We start from the raw sequence: 22359 nt of genomic DNA, 5'->3' as shown, positions 1-22359 counted from the left end.
AAGGGAAAACGTGAGACTGACGACGGGAGAGAGAGGCAAAAGAAAGATGGGCAGTGGCTGAAGAGAGTCAGAGTCAGAGCCTTGTCGTGTCTTTCGGCGTCTCTCCTTAACTCTCTCTCTCTCTCTGCGATCCCGATCCCTCGAGAGAAGAGAGGGCCTCGTGTGCCTCTCTCGCGGTGCTCGAGGCTAGCTGCTTGCAGCGCCCGAGAGGCGGCGAAAAACCGAGGGAAAAACGAGGGAGAGAGTACGCGAGAGCTCTCCCCTCGCAATTCTGTTCCCTCCTCGTCCGACTGAAGCGTTCAATTGTGGGCAAGGGAAGAAGGAGCGAGACGAAAAATCTGCCCTCGCATCGAAGGAGAGATCTCGACGCTTTCGCCGGCACGCACGTCGCGAGAAAAACGGAGAGAAATGAGAAAGAAAGGGACAAAAGCAGCAAAGAGAGAGGTAGCGTGCGCGACCTGAGAGTAGACAAAGAGGATCCCACAAAGGCACCTAGGAAATCTTTGGTCTTCTCTTTTTTTCTCACGTCACCGCAGCGCCGAGGTTTTTCCTCGATTGTTTGCCCCTCTTTTCGCGCAGCGTTGCCCGCGAAGCTGCATGCACACGCGAAATACTGCCGTGCATGCACGAGAAACACCAAGGACGCAGGAGATGAGAAAAGAGAAAGGATCACAATACGTTCTCGTTTTCGGTTTTCCGTCGCGATTTCAAAGGAGGCTTCTTTCTTTCTGCAATGAGGGACATGTATTTGGAGAGGAAGATCCTGAGGCGAAACCGAGCATCGTCAGCATCCGCGGCTTGCCGCCTGCTGACGCGCGCCCCTCTGTCTGTCTTTTTCTCTCTTGCTCTTTCATTTTCTTCTGTCTTTTTCTCCCGCTCTCCCAACTTTTGTATGTTCTTTGACTCACTTTTTCTCTCTCTGTTTCGGTCGGGTTCCTCCGGAGACACCCGTCGGCATCGGTGTGTCTCGCGCGTTGCGCGCCATCTCTGTCTCCCTCTCTTCCTCACTCCTCTACGCGTCTGCGTTTTTTCCAGTCTCCCCTTCTTCCTCTCTCTTCTCTTTCTTTTCCTTCTCCGTATCTCCCCACCTTCCTCCGGTTCTTGTCCTGTGTGCTCCTCTCGCTCGCCAGCAGTCAAGATGGACGACTCAGGCGGGTTTTCTTCCCACAGGAAACCTCACTCAGGGGGAGAAAATCCTGCAAACAAAGAACGGAACGAGCAGCAGAAGGCGCCAAAACAAAAACGAAAGAGACAAGGGCCCCTCGAACTCATTGGACAAACAGATGCTCAGGCCAAGAGAAATCGCCGAGTCAAAGTCTCTCTCGCGTCTCCTTATCAAAATCAATCGTTCGGGTGAGTCCTCTTATCTCTCCAGTTACCTCATTCCTCCGTCCTTTCCTCTCTCTCTCGTTCTTTTCCCTCATCCAGCTTCTCCCGTCTGTGGTTTCTTCTTCCTTCACTCTCTATACCTGGTGTGTGTCTCTACCTCTCTGCGTGTATATCTCTCAGTCTCCATCCTTCTATCTCTCTGCTTCTATCCTTCTATCTCTCTGCCTCTATCCTTCTCTCTCTCTGTCTCTATCCCTCTCTCTTTCTGCTTCTATCCCTCCCGTTGTCTCTCCCCTCGTCTCTTTCGGCTTTCTTCTTTTGCGGTTTCTCTTTTGCTTGGTGCCGCGTGCTAACCTCTCTTCTTTCTCGATACGCTGTTTTTTCCCTCGGTGCTTCTGCCTCGCGAAGACACCTAACAGGCCTTTGCAATATCTCCTCTTCGACTCTGCAGTTTTCCCTGGGTCGCCGTTCAGACGTTCGCTTCGGGGACCGATTCACCTCTCTGCCGTCTTCCTGTCTCCAGAAGTATCGTTTGATCTTTCTCAGCTCCCAGTCTGTAGATTGCGCTTTCTCTCTTTCACAACGACCGTTTTCCGCCCCGCTCAGCTCGGCCGTTTCCACTTTTCTCTGTTTCCCAGGACTGCCTTGACGTTTGATCAAGAGAAGTCTCTGCTGCATGCGCTGCAAATGTAAGGCCTTGCACACTTGGGGCGCCCTGTCTGCTCCTCCGTTGTGTCTTCGCCCTTCTGCTGTGCCTCCCACCTTCGGTTTGTTCGTCTTCTTCCTCTCGTTGCTCCTATCCATCTGCCCCCCCCCTTGCCACTTTCCAGCGAGAGAGAGCCGGGTAAACCCGTGTTCCCTTTTTCACGTCCAAGATTCGATTGTGGTCAACTAGACACATCCAGAGCTGTACAACTATATATATGGTATATATATGGATCTCCAGATCTACCCTTACATAGATATCTATACACATATGTACGTATATATGCATGCGTGTGTATATTTACAGAGACGTATACATGTAAAATATGTCTCTGCATATATCTGTTTATGCGTGGACGTTTGTGGGCTCGCCGAGCTACCGGGGGTTTCAGCCAGTGTTCCTTTTTTATGGGACGGGTGAGTGGAGGCTCCGGCGTTTTTCCTTCTGAATGGTTTTCTTCTGTTGACCTGTAGAGACGCCGCGCTCTATCGATGTGAATCGAACGCACTTCTTTTTCTATCAGTCTATGTGCACATCTTTAGATCTACAAATGTATTTACACGCACTTCCAGAGGGTAGGCAGAAAGCTGTGTGTCAATGCGGTGTTTGGACAGCCTTGACTCGCGTTTATTTTGGGACCGATGTGTTTGTATGTGTCTCCTCAGGTGTATTTCCAGCGCGATAGAGGAAAACGTGCCCCTGAAAAACTTTCTCGTTTGTGGAGTGAATGACGTAACGGCTGCATTGGAGTCGCACCAGCGCCGTCTCTTTCTTTCTTTCTTTCCGTCGTCTCCGTCCTCCTCGTCTTCGTCCGTTTCCTCGTCCTCTTCTCGCGACTCGAAAACTTCCTCTTCTTCCTTCTCATTTGTCCCGCCAGTCTCTTCTTCATCTGCCTCTCGTCTATCGTCGTGCGTCTCTGCTGATACCAATTCGTCAGCATCCTCCTCCGCTTCTACCCCGTCCACTACGCTATCTTCTCCCGCTTCTTCTGCATCTTCCTCTGCATCTTCTGTGTCTCCGTCGTCTCCGTCATCCTTGTCTTCTCCTCATTCGGCCGCTGCATCTTCTCTCTCTTTGAATGCGGACGTCGTGAGAGACAAAGAGGCGCCGCACGCTGGGCAAGCCGAGAGAGGTCCGCCTAGGAGTGAAGGTGAGACGAGCGAGCCTGCAGCGACAGGGCTTGCAGGCGAAGGCAGCGAACCGGATAGCAACGGAGCGGAAGACGGAAGGGACCAGGCGACAGACGGAACGGACACCTCCTCTCCAGCAGGAGAACCGCCCGTCGAACACGGAGAGAACAAACACGGAGAGAACAAGAAACAGGCAGAGAAGGAAAACGTCGCGATGGGAGGCGAGAGCGAAACCGAAGTGGCAAGCGCCGGCTCAGTGAGGAGCAAAGACGAAGAACACACGCGAACGAGAGAAGCCGGTCTACGACGGAAACCACACGTTTCTCGCGTCGAGCAAGCAGTCCCGAAATGTCAAACGCATGCAGAGCATGCACAGGAAGAAGTCGTCGGCGCCGTTGGGATCGTCCAGACTGGCCTCGGAGCCCGCATTGTCCAGCATCTTCCTCTCATGGCTGCTCTCCTAGGCCTTCCTTGTCTCATCTTCAAACGGGAAAGGTATCGGCAAGAGACGCTTTGAAAACCGCGGAACGCAACCCGCTAAAGGAGGCGGTGCTTGTCACCGGTCGGTATTTTCGCACATGCGTAGCAGTGAATCGACTGATGCGTTCGGAAGCCACCGTCGCTTTGCGTTTAACTCTCTGTGCAGTCTGTGCGAGTCTCGATTGACGTGTTCACGCCTAGGCGTGTCTCTGGGTTTTTCTCTTGTCAGTGCCGGAGTTTTAGGTTTTGTTCCGCTCGCCCGTCTTCATTCGCGTGTTTTCGGCCAGAGCCTAATCTTGACGGGTAGCGCGTGGGGAGGTTATCTTTTGCTCTCCCGTTTCGGCTGTTCTCGTCCAAGCTGTATGCATGCTGGTTTTGGTCTCCGTTGTCATTTTTTCTGCCACGCTTCCTGCTGCTTTTCCTCGTTTTTTCTCTCTTGCAGCACTGCCCTATGCGACATTCTCGGCCTTCCCAGCGTTGCGGCGTTTGCCGTCCGCGCCCCCCGCGATTCACGTCGCTCTCAGCTCTCACTTTCGTCGCCGTCTTGCTCGTCTTCTTCCGCTCTTCCTGCTGACTCTCCGGCGATGGCAGCCTGCCCGAGCCCTCGCCCCGATGCGTGCGCAGCTCCTAGCTTGAAGGCTTCCCTTGCAGCTTTTCTTTCGCTTTCTGCGTCTTTGGTCTACCCGACGTCCTTCCCGTTTTTTCTGCCTCGATTGCACCCGCCAGGCGTCCCAGCCGCGGCGCCCCGCTTGCCGCGCGGGCGTGGCGCGCGGAGACCGGAAGGCCCGTCCGATGAGTGCGTTTTTTCGCCTGCGTCTTCTGGTCTTGATGGAGCGGAGACGAAGACGGAAGAGACAAGGCACGCGGTCGAAACGCTGGGGACACGAAACGACGTCGACGAGGACGGAAAGGGAGAAGAAGACGGAAGACAGGACGGTAGAGAGGACCTGGGGAAAGGGCTCCCCGCTGCTGGGACGTTTCGGTCCGGCCCAGGGGTATCGGCTGCTTGCGCGCGGCGTCTGCGGATCGAGACCCGCGGCTGGCAGCCTTTTCTCGGGACGTGTCTCGCGACATCCTTCTGTGATGCTCGCGATGCAGAGGCCGGGAACAAAAAAACACGGCGGGAGACCAGGCGCCTCAAACGGCGCGAGAGAAGGCGACTCCTGTTTAAAAAGGCGAAAGCAAGGAAAGAAGAAAAGAAGCCTAAGGCCGGCCAAGAGAAGGAATGAATTGGAACGAACGCGGTTCACGTGCAACTGTTGCTTGAGGCAAGCACGAGAGAAGGAATCTCGGAAGAGGCGATGCACGCCAGGGACGAAATTCCCAAAAAACGCTTGGGGAAACCAGTTGAGAAATACAAGAGGGCGACCGCAGTCACGTAGTTTGTAGGCAAGTCGGGAGAGAAGAAAAGACAAGCGATGCATGTTTTCGTCTTGGGAACGGCTTTTCTTCGCGATCGTTCTTCACGGCGACTTGAGCGTTTTTCGTGCGTTCATCTGGATGCGATGTGCGCTTCCGACGCGAGTCTGGCGTTCTCGTCGAATGTCAAGCATGTTCCTTTCTTTCTCGAGGGAAGAATCTCAGCAACGTCAGTTACACATGCAATGCAGCCTTGAACGCATTCATACACAGCAATTTGTGCACATATGTATACCGAGTCAGGGAGTTGACACGTGGAGAAGGAATACGGTTCTCCGATGTTTTGCCGCCGGCGGTTTCTTCGGAAGAGCTTGTGCGTCCTTTCTTGACGCTCACGCCTGGGAACGTGAACGAACAGCGAGGACACAAAATATCCTGGCCTTGGGATAGCATTGCGCTTCAGTCCCAAGAGACTCCACTCTTCCAAAATTCGTCTTTGCCTCGTACGACACAGAGGCCCCACCAAGCTACCCGACGGCCTCTCGGGCACTTTCTGGCGAGCACCCCTGATCTTTGTTCACCGTAGAAAAGAGTCGAATGCAGGCCGATGCCTCGGCGGCGCGTACCTCTTTCCTCTACTCTGGAAGGAATTTCACGTAAAAGCAGCCTCAGCGGTTTGCTCAGTGCCTGTGGGTTTCTCGTGACTGATACGCGGCAGCATTTGTGCCGGGCGACACAGCTCAGTTCAGGGTAAGAGGGGAAAAGACGGAAACCTTCCCGTAAACGAGGTGTATGTGCAGTGCCCTCCGATGTAGCGGCTAGACAGGCAGTTGGCCGTTGAAGGATAGCGGGTCTCTTCGTGGTGTTTTCGCGAAGAAAGCCATCACTGGTCAATCGGTCGGGCATCCTGGAGTAGGGAAATCGAGTCCCCGGCCAGAGAAGCGAAACCGCAGCAATGCAAGCAACAGACTGCTGGTGATGGCTGCGCAGGCACAGCTGCGAGGGCCGGAGATTTCCCAAGTCCGATACACTTCGTGTTCGAAACTGGGGACTGAAAAGCAAAGTCAGTCCTTGAGATGCTCCCGTGAGTTCTTTAACGTTGGCGAATCCGGAAATCGTGTCAGTCGCTGGGTGCGACGTCGGTCGGTGAGCCGTATTTCTCTTCATAGGGGAGACGCCCGCAACTATTTAGAACTACCGCCCACCCTCGCAATTCATTGGCTTTCTTTCCAACAAAGAAATCGGCCCCGGGTTGTCTCTCTCTCTGTGCTTCTCACATCCTCTCTCCCACTCTTCCCCGCGGTTGGAGTGTCTCTGGATGTGTGTGTGTCTCGTTAAAAGTCGCGACAAGGCCTCCGTCGACCTTGTCTTTCGTTCAGTACACCCTGGTTGTTTTGTTCTCGAGCTACGAACATCGTGCCAGCGTTTCTACTGCATCGTTTCGTGGAAGGATCTGCCTTTTGTTTCGCGAGAATCTGGAGATTTCTCAAGCAGAGGCGCCGCCCCTAGCGGCAGAACCTGTGCCTCGTTACGGGGACGCGGCTGGTCTTTCAAAGGGGGGAGGGCGCTAGCCGTTTCCGGCGCGGTGCCTGTGGACCCCCGCCGCCCTCAAAGCTCAGCTGACGGTTTAGATCTAATCTAGCTCGTGTTTTATAAAGCTTTTCCGCTCCGTGGAAATGCGGGCTACTCTGGCGACTCTCTTTTATATCCGGCGAGCCGTTTGCCTCGCGCGACCCGCCCCGGCTACCCCGCCAGCGCGCCCCGGCCGCGCGGGGCCCCAAACCGAAATATCGCAGACCGGGGAGTGGGGAAGCAGACGCACAGAGACTCAGCCAGAATCGTAGATCTTGCACAGATTGAACGCGGGGCAGAGAGAGGAGCGCGATGGCGCGGGATGGGGCGAGGGGGGAGGGACGAATGTGCGAGGCGCGCAGCGCGTGGCGGTCCCGCGAGATGTGCGAGAGAAATGAGTTAGTGCATCGTTTGGTGCTCCTAGAAGCACGTCTCTTCTTTGCGTCATCTGGCTGGGTCTTTTTTCGTCTCTGCGCTCTGACATTTTGCGAACGATCCGCTGCTGGAAAGGACCGTTTGACTGCTCAGAACGCGACGCTCTCTCTCCCTCGCGGTCTCCTGCCGGCGCGTGTCCTGCCCGCCTCTGCGCCGGCTCTTCCTGCCGCGGCGCGCCTCAGATCCGGCGGCGCTCTCGCCGCACGAATTCTAGCGACCGAGACGATCTTCTGGAAAGGAAACCGTTTCGAGAGCAAAACTGGAAGAAAGGTGCCGCTTGGATAGGCCAGTAAACAGCTCCGCTCGGCCCACCACATCTTCCGTCCGAACCGAGGTCACCTGTGTGTAGCCGTCCACGAGTCAACCTGGCGCGCTTGACTCGAGTCCTCAGCGGACCTTCAGAAGGCGTTTCCCTCCGATCTTCTCCTCTTGGCGAGTGCCTTGCGTGGCACTTGAGAGAAAACGGACTCGGAAAAGCGGCTCGAGCCGCGGGCGGACACCCAAAGTGAAGCATGTCTTACGCTCGACAGTTCCTGGAGAGTCATGCCTTTTTGCCCGGTGTGTTTGCGGAACCGTGAAAAAACTCAGCAGGGGAGGAAAAGGGCCATAGCGTGAGAATTGCGAGGAACATCCCGGTTTTCAGGTCGCAAGAGAACGCGAGAGATGGCTGCTTTGCGGGGAAGAGAAATATCGACTTTCCCGCCGTAGAGCGACTGGAGTCTTCGCAACCGACTGGCTTCATCCGACAAACGCGCGGTGTAGCCATCCATGAGTGAAGGGAATCTGAGGGGAAACCAATTAACGGAGCAAAGGTTAGATCTGTTGGAAGACTCCGCCTGGACAGCAGAGCGACTGTGCAAAGGCCGCGGCGCGTTCAACGCCGCAGAAAACCGCCGCTTTCTGCCCATCTTATAGCCTTGTTGTCAAGCTCCGGTAGGTTTTCGGCGGGCCAACCTAGAAATGCAGTTCCATGCACACGCCCTGTTTAGTCTACATTTAAGTTTGGAGAAATGTGAAAACCTATCCTTGAAGAGATAACGGGATGCTCCTGGATGCAACGGTTCAAGCTCTGTGAACGAAGGACTCGAAAAGCTCTCTGAACTCTCACATAAACTTGGCCCTTCTCGAAGCAGCTGCAGGCCGCGCTTCAACGCGTCAGGCAGACGCCTTTCCCGAGTCAACCAAGCACGAATTTTGCTGCGAGTTCGGCGCCTCCCTTTTCAATTCCGCTCCCACGTTTGTTCATCTGGCCCTCCTTGTCTCTAGACCTCCAGAGCGCTGTGCTTCCCGTTTGCTGCTGCCAGGAGATAGCGTCGGGGGTCTGTGGCGCTGACGCACCAACGACTGCATAGACGCGCTTGTCTCTGGATGTGCATCTCGAAGTTCCACGCCCACCCTGGTTGGACATGGAGGGCTGAACCTGTGTATCTCTGTATATGGATGTGACTGACTCCGAGCTTTGGCGACACGTCTTCACAGAAATAAGGTAATATGTGTGGGCGCGAAGGAGAACGTACATACACAGCGGAGCAGAAGTCTCCAAACATTGGGAGGACAGCAGGAATACCGAACGCAATTTGCCTCTTCCCGTGCTGCTTCTTTGCAAGCTTCCGGCACCTTGCCTTTGTCTCGGACCAAGGGGAGAGTGTGTCCAAGTTCGTCAACGAAGATGTCGCTTTGGTATCCTTGTCAGTATGCACAAAGCAAAAATCTCCACGTGTGCGCCGCTAAAGGTATGTCAAGGGGTACACCTCGTGCCAACTTTTTGTTTTGGCAGAAACGTTCACTTTCGTATTCTGCCTTCCCTAGTCTCTGTACTCTCCCGTAAAGCTCCTTGCTCGACTTCTGTCTCTGTCTCCACCGTTTTTTCTGCGAGTGTCCCGTGAAGCGTCAGTTTTCTGTGAAAACTGGACAGAGCGAGATCGGAGAGACACGGAAGCCCAGGCAGGGTCGGGTACAATTGGAAAAAGCGATTCGTGAAAGCCTCGGACGCAAAAGCTGCGGGAAATATCCAGGTTGTGGGGGTCAGGGAACGCGTTTTGAAACACACGCGGCGTTTCTCGCACATGTGCCGCATGCATATTCTGTCAACGTACATGATCTCCCTCCCGCCCCTTTCTTGTCAGCGTGAACGTCTCTGGCAGTGTCTATCGAATTCCCGAGCACCCAGGCCGCTTGAGCACAGGCCTGTCGCGGAGACAGTCTTTGTCGGCCTTCCTTTTCTCAGGAGGGGTGCGCCTCTGAAGTTCTCGCAACCTCATATGCACAATATATATATATATATATATATACGTATATATATACATATGCATGTATACAGCCTAGTACTTGTCAACAGAATCACTTTGGCAGGAGAGAACCAACCGAACCCAGCCTCACTACTGTTCCTCTCTTTCCTTCCTCGTCAGCTTCTTTCGCGCGTTCGCAGGGGGGGAGGGAAAAAAGAAGAGGGCAGGGGTGGTTGAGTCAGCGCGTCTCCATTCGGCGTTGAAGCACGCGGTAGGAGAGTCCGTTTCCGAAAGCACTTGGGGAGGGCGGAAGATCGGGAAAGAGACTCTTGACACCAGGAAACAGCAGGAAGACCCGCCACATCTCGACCACCCCTCTTGCGTTTCCCCTGGTTCTTCCCGGCCTTAGAGGCCTTTCGTAGGGAACCCAAAAGCCGTGGAAAAGAGAAGGAATGGCAACAGCAAAGAAGACCAACTACTGGCGAGCGAAATGATACGACTTCCGTCGTCTCCTTGTTCTTCTCTGTCTCCCTCCTCCTGCGGTCTTCCCGCTCCTCCCTCGCCTTCTGCGGTTCGGGGCCGATCCCTGCATCTGTGGCGAGTGCCGGAGCAGCTCTGGTCGTGCGGAGATTCAAGAAGGCCGCAAGGCCCCCGAGCCCTCGACGACAGCCTAGACGCGTGCGTGGCTGCTTCGGACGGTCGCCAGAGTCTTTTGGAGCGACGGCGTCTGGAAAAAGGGGGAGAACCCGACGACCCCTCTGTACTCCACGCTACTGACTCCTGGGCCGGCGCCTGTCCTCGTCCACCGTCAGCTCGCTCTCCGAAGGCCGCCCAACCTTCCTTCGCCGCTAACTGGGAGAGTGCGGGAAGCCGAGACGCAGGTCGTGGAAGGTGCGGGCGGGAATCGCGAGGGGAAGGCAAAGCAGAGAGAGAAAGGAAACGAGGAGGTAACGCCGAGCAGCGCAGCGATGGCCTGGTAGGGCCCCACGATGGCGAAAAGGTTTCCGAACCTGAGGCGAAAGGGACCACACCGTACTCTTTGGAGGCTGAGAACGCTGTCCCTTGTTCTCCCTCGCGATCCGCAGCCCACAGCCTTTTCGCGTGCTCCGCCAGGTCTCTTCCCGACACTGGCGCGAAGCCTGCGTGGGCGGGGAGGACGCAGCTCTCCGGTGGCGACACGCGCCTGTCTCCCCGCCAGCAGGGATCGGAACCTCGCCCGTCCTCGACGTCTTCGTGTTCAAACTACCCTCCTCTCGAGTCTGCATCGAGTGGCCTAGCCGCTGTCCACGCACGCCACGGCGGGATCGTGTCTCCGTCGAAACGCGGCTTCTCGTCCGGTGTGCCTTCCTCTGGCTATCTTGCCTCTTCCCCGAGCATCGACGCTCTCGAGCCTCACCTTCCCGCGACTTGTCTCGCTTCTCACCCTTCCTTCTGTCATTACCCGAGGCCAGCTTCCGGCCGCGCTCAGGAAGACCAGACGCCTCAGCAGGATCCTTCTCCCTACGGCTCCTATGTGGACCTTCCGTCTCCTCTCTCGTTCTCGTCGGCGCCGATCCACCTCCTTCCCTCGGCCTCCAGTAGCCTCCCACCTCGCCACCTGTATCCGTCTGCTTCCCCGTATTCCCCCGCTCTCTTGCCCCTTTGTCAACCTTCCTTCTCGTCCCCCTTCCTCCATTCTCTCGCTTCGGGCGACTCGCCCGACCAAGCGACTTCCCCAGAGGGAGACGGCGCGATGCCCGCCGAATCCCTCCCCGGCCCGTCGACCGCCCTTGCCTGCCTGTCTCCAGGTTTCGCTGCTCGAAGGGCCGGGGCCTTGCCACCTTCTTCGCCGACAGACTCGCCGCCTTCCCACCCCGCCAGTGCCTTCCAGCCTCCTGCGCCGTCGCCGCCCAGTGAAACCTGCGAGACTGCAAGCTACTCCGGGAGTGGGTCGGCGACTTTCGCCTCGTCCTCATTGTCTCCGCTTCTTTCTGGCCCTTCGTCCGGCTCCGCACCTGTCTCTGCGAAGTGTCCGCTTCCCTTTGCTTCCTCACCCTTTGTCCCGCCCGCCTCTTCGCACCCTCCGCAGGCCGAAAGCGCGCATGCAGACGCCAAACCGGGGGCTCCTCTCAATCCGTCCTCCAACGCGTTTCCTCTCCACCTTCCGGCCCTCGCAGCCCCAGCTAGCCAAGCGCCTCACGCCCGACCGCCGCTGTCTCCGCCCTGCGCCCCTCCTTTCTCGCGTCTCGACCGGCCGTCTCCGGCGACGCCCGGTGCGACCGAGGCGCCGTCGCTCTCTCTGGACCCTCCCGTGTTTCTCGAGGGTGACGCTGGTAGCCGAAGCCTGGCCGCAGCGGGGCGCGACCCTCCCGGAGCAGCCGGAGAGTCCACGCACGCCGCGGACGAAGGCGGCGCAGGAAGTGTCCTCCCTGGCTACTACCCGACTTTGGTGGTGCAAGGCGGCGAGCCTCTGGCGAGCGCCCCTGGCCTGTTTCTCGACCAGGAGGGGGCCGACGGCCGGTTGATGTTGGAGCAACTTGATCTCCTGAGAAGTGGAGCCTCGAAAGACCTGTACAAGCGCGAACGGACCCGCGTTGTCGACGAGCTCATTCGCCAAGCCGTCACCTATCCGAAAGTCTCTGGGATCTACTTCGACAAACACCAGGTAGGACCAAAACGCACACACCACGCCAGCGCCTCCTCTCCACACGTCTACGTGCACCAACAGACTTTTCCTTCACTCCCGATTTCTACGCGATGCTCTCTGTCTCATCACATCTCTCCTATACATATATATATATATATATATACATATATGTATACATGTGTATATGCATATGATTGTACGAAGTGGGTGGACGGTAGTTTGGTGGAATCGAAGGTGCCCAGAATACGAGCATATCGGGCAGCTGCAGATTAAGAAACAAACAGTGGAAGCGCGTAAGTCAAGGAAACTGGGCATGCTTTTCTGCGTGGCAGAAAAATGCATATCTGTCAGTGGAATCCGCCTGAAGCCAGGAATGTTTGAAAGTAAAGCGTGAGATGTGGAGGTCACTGATTAGAACTTACACCTTTTCTGTTTTCTTTCTTTCGCTTTCTTCTGCTCTTTCCCTCAGTTGCGGTGGTCCGTTGGCTGGGCTCAGCATGGAAGGCGAGTGGCCAAGTATTTTCCAGTCAAAATATTTGGCCTTGCCGAAGGGTATCGGCTGGCAGTTCACTTCAAACATGGTACGATGCCTTCCCTCGGCTCCATTTCATTGGGGACTCGACCCTGGACCGTGCTTGCACTGCCTCCCTGTCCCTGCCCTCTCGGCGCGCCTTCCTCCAGCTGCTCTCCCGCCTCTTCTCTTGATTCTTCCTTCCTCGCTACCTCTCCTTCGTTACTTGAAAAGACAGCTTCGTCTCTTTCATATTATTTACCTTCTCTGTCTCCGCCTGTTGCGCTTGCCCTTGTCCTTCTCAGTATCGCCTGCCTCTGTCCTTACCCTGTTCCCTGCTCGCCAGACAAGCTGTTGGCTGCTGTGTCCCTGTTTCTTCTCCGCTTCTTCCTAGCTCGCTTTTCCTCCGTTTCCTTGCGTTTCGTCTCCTTCTGTACCCCAGTGCGATTCGTCTGATTCGTCTCTTCATCTGTTTCTTTTCTGTCGCGTGAACGTTTCTCTTCCCTCAGCGATGCGGGCCGCAGCAGTGGCTGGTGCTGCATGCGTCCCTCCCACAGGTCCGCCTCCTTCGCCCCTTCCTCTCTCTGTTTCGTCCTTTCCTTCGCTTCCCTCCTCGGGCACGCTCCCGTCGCTGGCTACCCTGTGTCCGCTGTCTCCACAGCCTACCGCCTTCCCAGGCAACGTTGAAGCCCAACGAGCGGTGTCTCCGCTGCTGTCCCTCTCGGGGGCTCCGCCACCCCGCCACCCCACAGTGGCAGTCTCTGCAGCACAGTCTGAGTTTCCACGCTTCCTCGACAACTTGCAGAGTCCCCTAGGCATTGTGCGGTCGTCAGGCGACTCGACGCAGGCTGCACTCGCCGGCTCAGCGGAGGTCGGAACCGCCGGCGAGAAGAGCAGCGGCGCGAGCGCTTCCGACTGCGGCCACTCGACTGCCTCTTCGCATGCAGAAGGGCCCTTTCGACTCCCAAGTGAAGCTGCATCGCTTCCGTCTCCTCCTGGTCCCCACGGCGAACCCCAGACGCTCGTCTCCCTACCCCCAGTCGCAGCAGGGGTCATGCGTTACGGCTTCGCCTTCCCTCCCTTCCAGTCCTTCTCGCCTGGACTTTCCCCGCAGTTTCCTCTCCACTCGGTGCCTGCTTCTCCCGCCCTTCCCCCCTCGCCTTCTGCTCGCCCGCCCAAAGTCGACGCCCCATCTTCCGCGCAGCTTGAAGGCGAAACCTGTGCGGCAGGGCCGGTGCCGCCAGCCAGCGGATCGCAGGCCGGCAAGGCTCCCCACAGCGCAGTCCCGGAGGCGGAGCGCTCTGGAGAGGCTGGCGCGCATGCAGCTTGCCGGAAGGCGCTGTTTGCAGAGACGATCCTGGGCGCGAAGCGGGGGAGACACGAGGGACGATCGCCTGGGGACGGCGTGCCTTATCTAGAGGCGCGCCTCGAGCGAGGTGCGTGCGCCGGCACGAGGAAAGCTGAAGAAGGACGACGCTCGGCAGCGTCGTGTGTGGCTGAAAGGAGCGATAAGGCCGAAGACGGCGGTAGCGGCGGAGAGACAGGAGACGCAACTCGCCACCAGACAGAAGGCGTCTCGTCGTTCTATGCCCAGGCTCCTGCGGGGGAGGCGCCGGAGTGGCGAAGTCTCCAGGGGATGCAGAGCGAGCGGGAGGGCCCGGGAGATGGCCCTTCGACGCACACGGGCGCAGACGCAAAACGCGAAAAAGGAGACACACCGCGTCACCTGTCTCCGTCTACTGAGGGCTTTGAGCCTCCGAAATCTCGATTCCCGTTCATGAAAACCCAGCAGCCAGACGACGGAGACTGCGGGGCCAGCCGAGACAGAAGGGAGCGCGAGGCCCTCTCAAAGGAGACAGCCGCAAGGGCCAGAGACGAATGGGCCACGCGCCGTCTTGCCACGGGGAGGCGAAAGAGAGAAAAGGAGGCAGAGATCCGCGAAAACCGAGGTGACGCTTCGCCGTGTGCAGAAAAAGAAGAAAGGGACGCTTCGGCGCGAGACACACAGGCATCGTCTCTGGCGCACTCCGTGAGTCGTCCTACCCTTGATGCTTCTCAGTGGATCGGTGGACGCGGCGTCGACGGCGAAGAGCTTGTAGAAGCTGGCGGGGAAGGGAGGAGTGAAAAGCCTGCACAAATGTGGGAAGGCGCCTCCGGGCCTCAGCCGTTTTCCCGAAATACCTTGCCGTCCTCTTCAGCTCCTCCTTCTCTCCGACAAGGCGAAAAAGGCTGCCGGGCCGTGTCTCGTGCGCCTCGCTGTCCTGGCGAGGGACGAACGAAAAGACAAGGTGGAAGCGAGACGGAAACGGCGGCAGAACACGATCCCACGACTCCTTCTTCGCCTCAAACAGCCGGCGTGTCTTGCACTCTCCGGGGCAGAAGGCCGAAGCGTCTGCGGGCGTCCTCTCCCAGTTGCCGCCTCGGCGCGGGAGAGGCTGGAGCGCAGAACTCCGTCGAGGGCGGAGACCGACGTGAAGGCAAGGAAAGAGACGGCGACTGTACACCGGCGGGAAAGACGGGAGAGGACGACAAACGCGCACCAGAGTTGCGACAGGGAGGAGAGGTGAGAGCGTCAAGCGAATGTCCTTCTCTCCATCTGTCCTACGCTTGTTCTGCTCCCGATACGTTGTCGTCTGGAGGCTCGTCGACGTCCTCTGCCTCTCCGTGCCCTGGCGAAGGCAGCCTCCTCCAGGTCGGCGCGTCTCCCGCCTTCCGGAGGCGAGAAGCATCACTGCTTCAGTCGGTGCATGCGTCGCCTGCAGCTAGTTCGTTGTCTGGGCGTCCTGCACGCCCGGCTTCTTCGCGTCAGTCAGAGACGGAAGTCTGCAGCATCTCAGCTTCTCAGGAGGGCGCGGGCCTCGCGGCCTCTCCTGGTGTCCCGGTGAACGGCGAGAAACCGGTTTCCCAGATGGAGGTGAGGGGATATTTCGCTTCGCCTTTCTTAGCAGTGCAGGAGCGAAGCTCAGCATCTGCCTTGCTGGGAGCCTCTCGAGAGCCCCCCGTCTCGACCTTGCCTTCTTTCTCCCAACCTCTGCCGGGAAAGGGCGACTGTTTCCTCCCTCCACCTTTCTCCAGGTGTTCTCGCTTGCCTGCCGCTTCCTGTGCTCCCAACCCAGTGGCTCCTGTCCCCGCGTCCTCTGCGTCTCCTGGTGCTAACCCTTCTGCTCAAGGCTCGCCTGGTGCAACGACTTCGCCTGTCGTCTGTCCTTCGCCTGGCCACCCGCTGGACGGCCTCTCTCCGTCATCTTCCGGCTGTCGAGGAGCCGCACCAACACAGGCCGTTCCCCCCAACTCTCAGTTCGCGTGCCCGACTGGATCTGGAAACGAAGATCGGCCATATCCTGGATCGAGTTCCCCTGCTTCTTCCTCGTTTTCCGCCTCAGCTTCGTCTCCGCCGCGGTCTACATCTCTCTTTCCTCCACCGTCTCTCTCGGATGCGCCTTCTCTCCCCACTTCTCTCCCTTCTTCTCCCATCCCTTCTTCTTCTCTTCCTTCCTCTCTTCCTTCCTCTCTTCCTTCCTCTCTTCCTTCTTCTCTTCCGTCTTTTCTTCCTTCGTCTCAGTGTCCTGCGCCGCTGTCTGCTCCGGGGCTCTCTTCTGCTTCGCTGTCTTCGTCTTTTGTGCCTTTTCCTGCGCTCTCGTCTTCGCCCCGCCTGTTCGTCCCTGCGGATCTCTCAGCCGCGCCCTTCGCCTCCGCCGAGAGTCCCGCCGTGGCCGGTAAGGGGGCTGCAGCTGTCGGCGGGCCGAGTGCGGGTCAGCCGCTGTCGAGTGTCGTGCCGCACACGACGGGCATCCACTTCGATAAACACTCTCTGCGGTGGAAGGCCACCTGGTACGATACGACAGGACAACGAAAGGCAAAGTACTTCCCAGTCGGTAAGAGACTACTTCTCTGCTTTCCTCCGGCCTTTTGCTCCTCTTTCCTCGCCTTTTGCTTCGCTCTTCTCCACTTCCTGTTTCGTCCTGCATCTCCTGATCTTGGCTTCTTCCTCCTCGTTGCCTGCCGTCTGCGCAGGTCGGCCTCTTCTCTGCGTCTCTCGCGTTTCGCATTTTACTCCAAGCGGGGCTCTCTCTCTTCTTGCGACTCGACGCGTGTGCAGGGAAATACGGCTACGACCAGGCTCGCCGACTGGCCATCCAGGCGCGACAGGCTAACCACGTGCCGCGCAGCAGTCGCTTTGCGGCGGCGCATGCACAGCAACAGGCGCAACTTCAGCAACAGCTTTTGTCTCAGGCGTTGATGTCCCCTTCGCCGGGGCTGTACCCGTCTTCCTTGTCTTCCTTCTCTCTCTTCCCCTTTCCTGGAGGTGCTCCTGGAACGCGGCAGGCTTTGGCTCCCCAGGCGTTTCCGGCTTCTCCCGCCCACTCTTCGCCTGCAGCCTGCGCGCTGCCTTGTCGTCCCTCAGCTTCTCCCCCGTTCCCTCAGGCGTCTTCTGCCTGTCCAGTGACGCCCTACGGTCCGTATCCGTCTTCGTATTCTTACTGTCCTTCTCCATCCTTCCCTCCTCCAACCTGCGCTCCCGCTCTCTCCGCTGTCTCTGGTGCGCCTTTCCCTCCGCCGCCAAAGGGGGCTGCGAGCGACGCAGGCTCTGACGCCTGTCGAGTTCCTCCGGCATCCGAAGGCAGCGAGAGACACGCGACGAGCCAGCGTACGGAGACCGACGCGGAGGGCGAGAAGCGAGACGGCGAGGAAGCTACGAGGGACGAAAGGCGCGCCGAGAAGGCGGAGACAGGGCGAGGCCGAGACGGCTGTCGCCGCGCGGCGGAGGAAGAAGAGAGAGGACCAGAAAGATGCGACGTCGCTTTTTCAGAAACAGCGACGAGGCGAGAAACAGAGGGAGGCGAACCTGCAGCCAGGACGCGTTTCGAGCAACCCCCGGAGGGTCTTGGGCCACCCGGAACTCCTGCTCCGGCCCACACCCATTTCGAGCATCTTTCGTTGCCTTCTTTTGAGCAAAGAGGAGACTCAAGAGGACACGCAGGCGTGGCCGGTTCCACTGCTGCTCGCGCCGGCACAGGCTCACAGGGGGAGTGTCTGGGAGAAGTGAACGCACAAGTCGAAACAGAAGAAAACGGGAAGACCCAGCAGGGAGGCAGAGCAGACATGCGTGAGGGCGTGCAGAGTCTGAATCGCGAGACACCGGGCACAAAGAAGGAAGGCGAAATAGCTGCTCGCCAGGGCGGGGAAAGGTGCGAGTCAACTGAGACGACAGCGAGTGGAGACCAAGAGGGAGGGCAGTGCTTTTCGCCTGGGCAGAAGGGCGAAGCGCTAGAGGACGCCGAGCGAGAGAAAGACGAAAACGATGGGGGAGAAAACGACGGCGCAGTGGCGCCTGCAGAAGGCGAGGAGGCAGACGACGTCGGGAGAAAAACGCCGTCTTCCTCGCCAGAAGATGAAGACGGCGGCCTGCTCGACGAGGACATGTTTGATGAAGAAGCAGACAAGCGCCTCTCTCAAGAGGTGAGCGTCCGGTGTGTATCTTTGATTCGACCGCACAGCCGGACGAAGCTCCTCACGTCAACCTCGTTGTTTTCCTCTCCACACTACAGTGAGGCATTTCCCCGTATGCGGCCACGCTCCATCTCTCTCGTGTGTATATACACACATGTTCGAGCCATACAGGATATCTCCAGCTTGCCGCAAATGCAAAGCCACATGTATCTGAGCAGCGTCCGTGTGAAGACTACGTTTGTGTCTCTGTCCGCACGAATGAGCGCGGAGGGTGAATGCATATGCCCACTATGAACAACGCTTACAAATATGTATGTATGTATGTATGTATGTATGTATGTATGTATGTATGTATATATATATATATATATATATATATATTTGTGTATGTATGTACATACATTTGCTACAGATATGCATTCTGTGCTGAGCATTTCTTTCTCGTCGACTCGCCTCGCCTTTCCCTTGTGGCGTGCGGTTCTCGTTCCTCTGTGCTCCCCTTCTTTCCTGTTTCCTCTTTGTTTCCGTTTCTCCTTGGTCGCTGGATGCATGTCGTCTTTCCATTTTTGCGTGCTGTTTGTTGCCTTCTTTTTCGATTGCCGTTGCGGTTTCCTGTCGTTTCTGCCTGTCTCTCCGCTTGCTCGTCAGCCTTCCCGCGTGTTGATCCGCCACGCTTCGCGTTTGTCGAGAGTCCCGGGGATTTGGTTCGACAAGAAGCAACTGCGTTGGGCGTGTACTTTCACCGATGCGGCAGTTGGGAAGAGAAGAGCCGAGTATTTTCCCATTCGTCATTTTGGGTTTTTTGGCGCCCGCCGGCTCGCAGTTCACGCTCGAAGAAGAATGGAGCGGTTGCGGCAAGAGCAGCAGTATTTTCAACAGCATCTGATGGTGGCGCACAGGACGTCAATTCCTTTGCTCTCTCCGCGTTCACCTTCCTCTGGTGCTTCTGCCTTTGCACTTCCCTCTGCGCCGTCCGCATTCCTGCCTCCTGTCGCGGCCTCAGCTTCTTTTCTTTCCTGTGGTTCACCTTTCCATCTTCTTTCCCCTTCTGCTCCTGTCCACAACCCCGCGATCGGCCTCTCCCCCAGAGCTCCTTACTCTTCAGCGCCTTCGCCTCCCTTCTTCCCGGCCGCCTCCTCTCCGTCTTTCTTTCCCTGTTCTTCCCCCTCGTCCGACGCGTCTGCCCTATGCATGCAGCCACCTTCCGCCCCGTCGACCTTCCCTCTCTCTCCCTCGCCGCCGGGCGCTCCTCTCTCGCCCTCTTCCTCGCCTGCGCTGCCTTTTGTCCACCAGCGCCGCAACGGCGTTCAGCCTCAGGGGCCTCCTGCCCCGCCTTCTTCCTCGAGCTTTCCTTACTCTCTCTCTGCGTCTTCTCCACGGACGGCGGCGGCGAGCTTCATGCACCCTTTGGCGCAGGTTCAGCCCGCAAGTCCAGAACCGACAAACCTTTCAGGATGCCCGGGTTCAGCCGAAGAAAGGAGCAAGTGTGGAAGAGAACGAGATGCAGGAGAAACCCTAGGGCGCGAGCAACTCCAGGAAGATGTGGTTCGGCTGCTTCTGCGTCAAGCCCAGCAGAATCGACAGACGAAAAGCACTGCGTTCGCGTCGTCTTCGCTCTCTCCAAAAGACGCGGCGAACTCTGCAACTGCCACTGAGAGGCAAACTGGAGATACACTCCACGCCACCGATTCTGCCGAACGGAATCAGGTTTCTCTTCAACTTCCTTTGTCGTCTTCCAGTCTTGGCCCGATCGAGCTGCCTGAAGCAGTTCACGGGTCGGCGAACGGAGACGCGACAGCCACGGTGGAGATATCCAAGAGAGACGCAGCGGAAGGGGAGGCCGGCAGAGAACGAGGGGACAGAGAGGCCGTGGACGAAGGACACAGCGTGGACGAAGCAGTTAACGAAAGGAGCTGCTGCAGAGTAGAGAGGGGAAAGCCGAAGTTGGAAAACACAGACGACGGCTGTTCGTTGCCAGACGGATCAGGACTCGCAACTGCACGGCGGAAAGAGGAAGCACTTCCTTCGCCTGCTTCCTTCGTCCGAAACGGGGATGACGACCCGTGTCACAGGGAGAGCGTCTCCATGGCGAGATGTTTTGGCAGCGAAGCGGAAGTTCGATCTTTCCTAAACGAAGTTGGGACGTTGGCGAGGGCCAAGCAAGCAGGAAAGAAGGTGGCAACGGAGCGACAACGGAGAGAAACAACTGAGCGAACGGGTCCAACCTCTTTGGTGAGGCAGCCATGCGCAAGCAACGTGGAGAGGACCAAACGCACGTGCTTTCCTCTCCAACTGGCTGCCATGAAAGGGGAAAAGCGTCGGGATAGAGTTGCTGGTTGTATCACAGATTCAGAAACGCGCTCTCTTTTTCTCCATGCTGCAAGGAGACAGGAAAGGAAAAGGAAAAAACGAGAAAAAAGTCCATCCTCCGTTCTGTCTTCTCTCGGCTGGGGTTACGCCATGACGTGTGTATATCTCCCGCTTCGTCCTACAGCAAAGTACCTGTCCGTTGATGGTTCTCATCTGCTCGCCCTCACACCACTGCGTCCTTTGGTTCTCGCTGCTTCTGCTGTCCTTTTCTACTGTTTCCCTCCTCGGCTGGGTGTGCCTATCACCTTCCGTAAATGGTTGTTTTGGGTGTACAGACGCTGCCGCCAGGCGCACCCAATCTTCGCCTTCCTTCGAAAGCAAATGCTGAAGCACCTTTTCCTCCTCAGTGCGCAAGAGAGGTACGACGGGAGGGCCAGGAGAACAAACTCAGTATATCCACGAGTTTCTAAGGCAAACACTTTCAATATCTAGTCCAGTAGTTCAACTCGTGCTCTGGCCCTTCCTCAGAGATGCCGTTCCTGTTCTCTGTTGCAGTGTTGTAGAGGTGGAGAGGAAGAGTAGGCGACGAGAAGAACAGGGAAAGACCCTCGTACCGGCGCTGCCCCAACATAAATGGAACCATGCAAAGAAACGCGCAGAGATGACGGGAGACAACCGAGGAAGGAAGCACAGAACCATAAAACAAAGGTTGTTTTTATGCATGCGTAGATACGCGCAGTGGCTCTGACGGAACGGAATCTAGGACAGAAGACTTGGCGTTGCGCGCGCACGTATCCTCGGGGGCTCGTACGTGGTACTCTAGGTGTAAGTACAGGCGCGTGTTTTGTTCTCGATTCCTTCTTGGGTTCGGTTTCCTTCCAGGCTGCTTTTGCGCCATCTGAAGCCGGTGCCCAGCGACCGGCCGACCCAGAGGGCGGCTTGCCACCTCCTGATCATCCGGCGAGCTGGAAAAAAACTCGTGAGGCGGATATACCGCCTGGAACTCCTCGCGGCTCTGTTTCTCACCCCGGGTGCGAAAACAAGACCGTGCCTCTTCTCACTTTGGAGCGTCAAGCGATCCGCTTCTTGCTTCTCGATCTGAAGAACAAATGCTTGGCGAATCTCGCACCTGTGCTGCTCCCAGCTGTGGTCCAGAGACACCTGACACACCTAGCGAACCACATTCGTCGCGTGGAAGACGCAGTTAGCTGCGAAGGCTTAGAGTCCTTTCTCCTGCTTTTCGCCGACTGTATAAAAACCATGAGTCTCCCGAGTCAGCTAGGGATGGCGGAGCAGGTTCACATGATCGGTCTAGTTGCCGCTCTCGGAGACGAACTGGATGCGCAGGGACTGTAGCTCCTTCGCAGCGTCCTAGAGAAAACAAGGATAGACGAGGGGAGGAATAGTTCGTTCTCGTCAAGCCTAGAAAAGAGGCCCCCTCGTCCCCCCTCAAAAAGAGGCACAGCCTGGGTTGTGGAAACCACTCAAGACGAGGGCCAACAGCGCTTTGTTTTGTCTCTTTTCCCGCTTCGCTCTTGGCTTTTAATATAGGGAGAAAAGGGAAAGAACCTGGGGAGGCCGTCTTCTGCAAAGAGAGAGGACATGGGCACACACACAGCGACGCCGTTCTGCTCAGAGAGCCACGGCAGATCGTTTTATCGGACTTCCGTTGGGCGTGCCGGTGTCGAGGGGGTTTTCATGGCTTTGACCCTTGTCTGTGGATGCGACGGCAGCCTTTATTCAAAACAGAAACCGTGGCTGTTTCGTGGGCGGTAACTGCGAGGTCCACAGCAGCACTTCGCCAATTCGAAACTTTTTTGGAGGCCCTCACATGCGTCACGTTGCCCGTCGTGATACCTGTGACGGCACGACACTGTCCCCCTGCTCACACACAAGCTGGGATGCTGGTGCGCTTCAGCCGAAGCCTTTGATAGGATCAGTAATCCATCATCGCACCCGGCGTCAGCACGGTCTCAGACGCCCCAGCACACAAAACGTCGCGGGCAGCGTCGTGCAAAGAAAGCGGCGAACTGCATTCTAGGGAGCTCCGGGTTGGCAGTGCGCGGGTCTCTGGGTCTAGTGTAGCTCAAAATGTTCAGTGCAAGCTTTAGAAAACTGACGAGCCGCCTGAGAAGGCGAGGATGGCCGCACACCAGTACTAAGGGTTACGTCGGTCGGAATGCAAAGACGTGTTTGGATCTCGACTTCGGCAGTTCGTAGAG

The 22359-nt window shown here is 57.3% G+C and overlaps 2 protein-coding genes across 2 annotated transcripts; both read left to right on the top strand.

Moving 5' to 3' along the window:
* Window positions 1-1283: 1283 nt before the first annotated feature.
* NCLIV_040570 (conserved hypothetical protein) lies at window positions 1284-4874 on the top strand (the record flags this gene model as incomplete). Its single annotated transcript, XM_003880967.1, has 3 exons — window positions 1284-1353; window positions 2973-3660; window positions 4088-4874. The coding sequence occupies 3 exons, from the start codon at window positions 1284-1286 to the stop codon at window positions 4872-4874; spliced, it is 1545 nt and encodes a 514-aa protein (XP_003881016.1).
* Window positions 4875-9729: 4855 nt separating this feature from the next.
* NCLIV_040560 (uncharacterized protein) lies at window positions 9730-21493 on the top strand (the record flags this gene model as incomplete). The annotated part of the gene is made up of 6 exons (XM_003880966.1): window positions 9730-11883; window positions 12362-12446; window positions 12886-16251; window positions 16476-17836; window positions 19025-20059; window positions 21020-21493. 6 exons carry the CDS (start codon window positions 9730-9732, stop codon window positions 21491-21493), a joined length of 8475 nt encoding a protein of 2824 aa, XP_003881015.1.
* Between the last annotated feature and the right edge of the window lie 866 nt (window positions 21494-22359).

The sequence above is a fragment of the Neospora caninum genome, chromosome IX, assembly GCF_000208865.1.
Source record: "Neospora caninum Liverpool complete genome, chromosome IX".
Taxonomy (NCBI): domain Eukaryota; phylum Apicomplexa; class Conoidasida; order Eucoccidiorida; family Sarcocystidae; genus Neospora; species Neospora caninum.
Note: the sequence above shows the minus strand (reverse complement) of the source record. Positions and strands in the feature narration are given on the sequence as shown.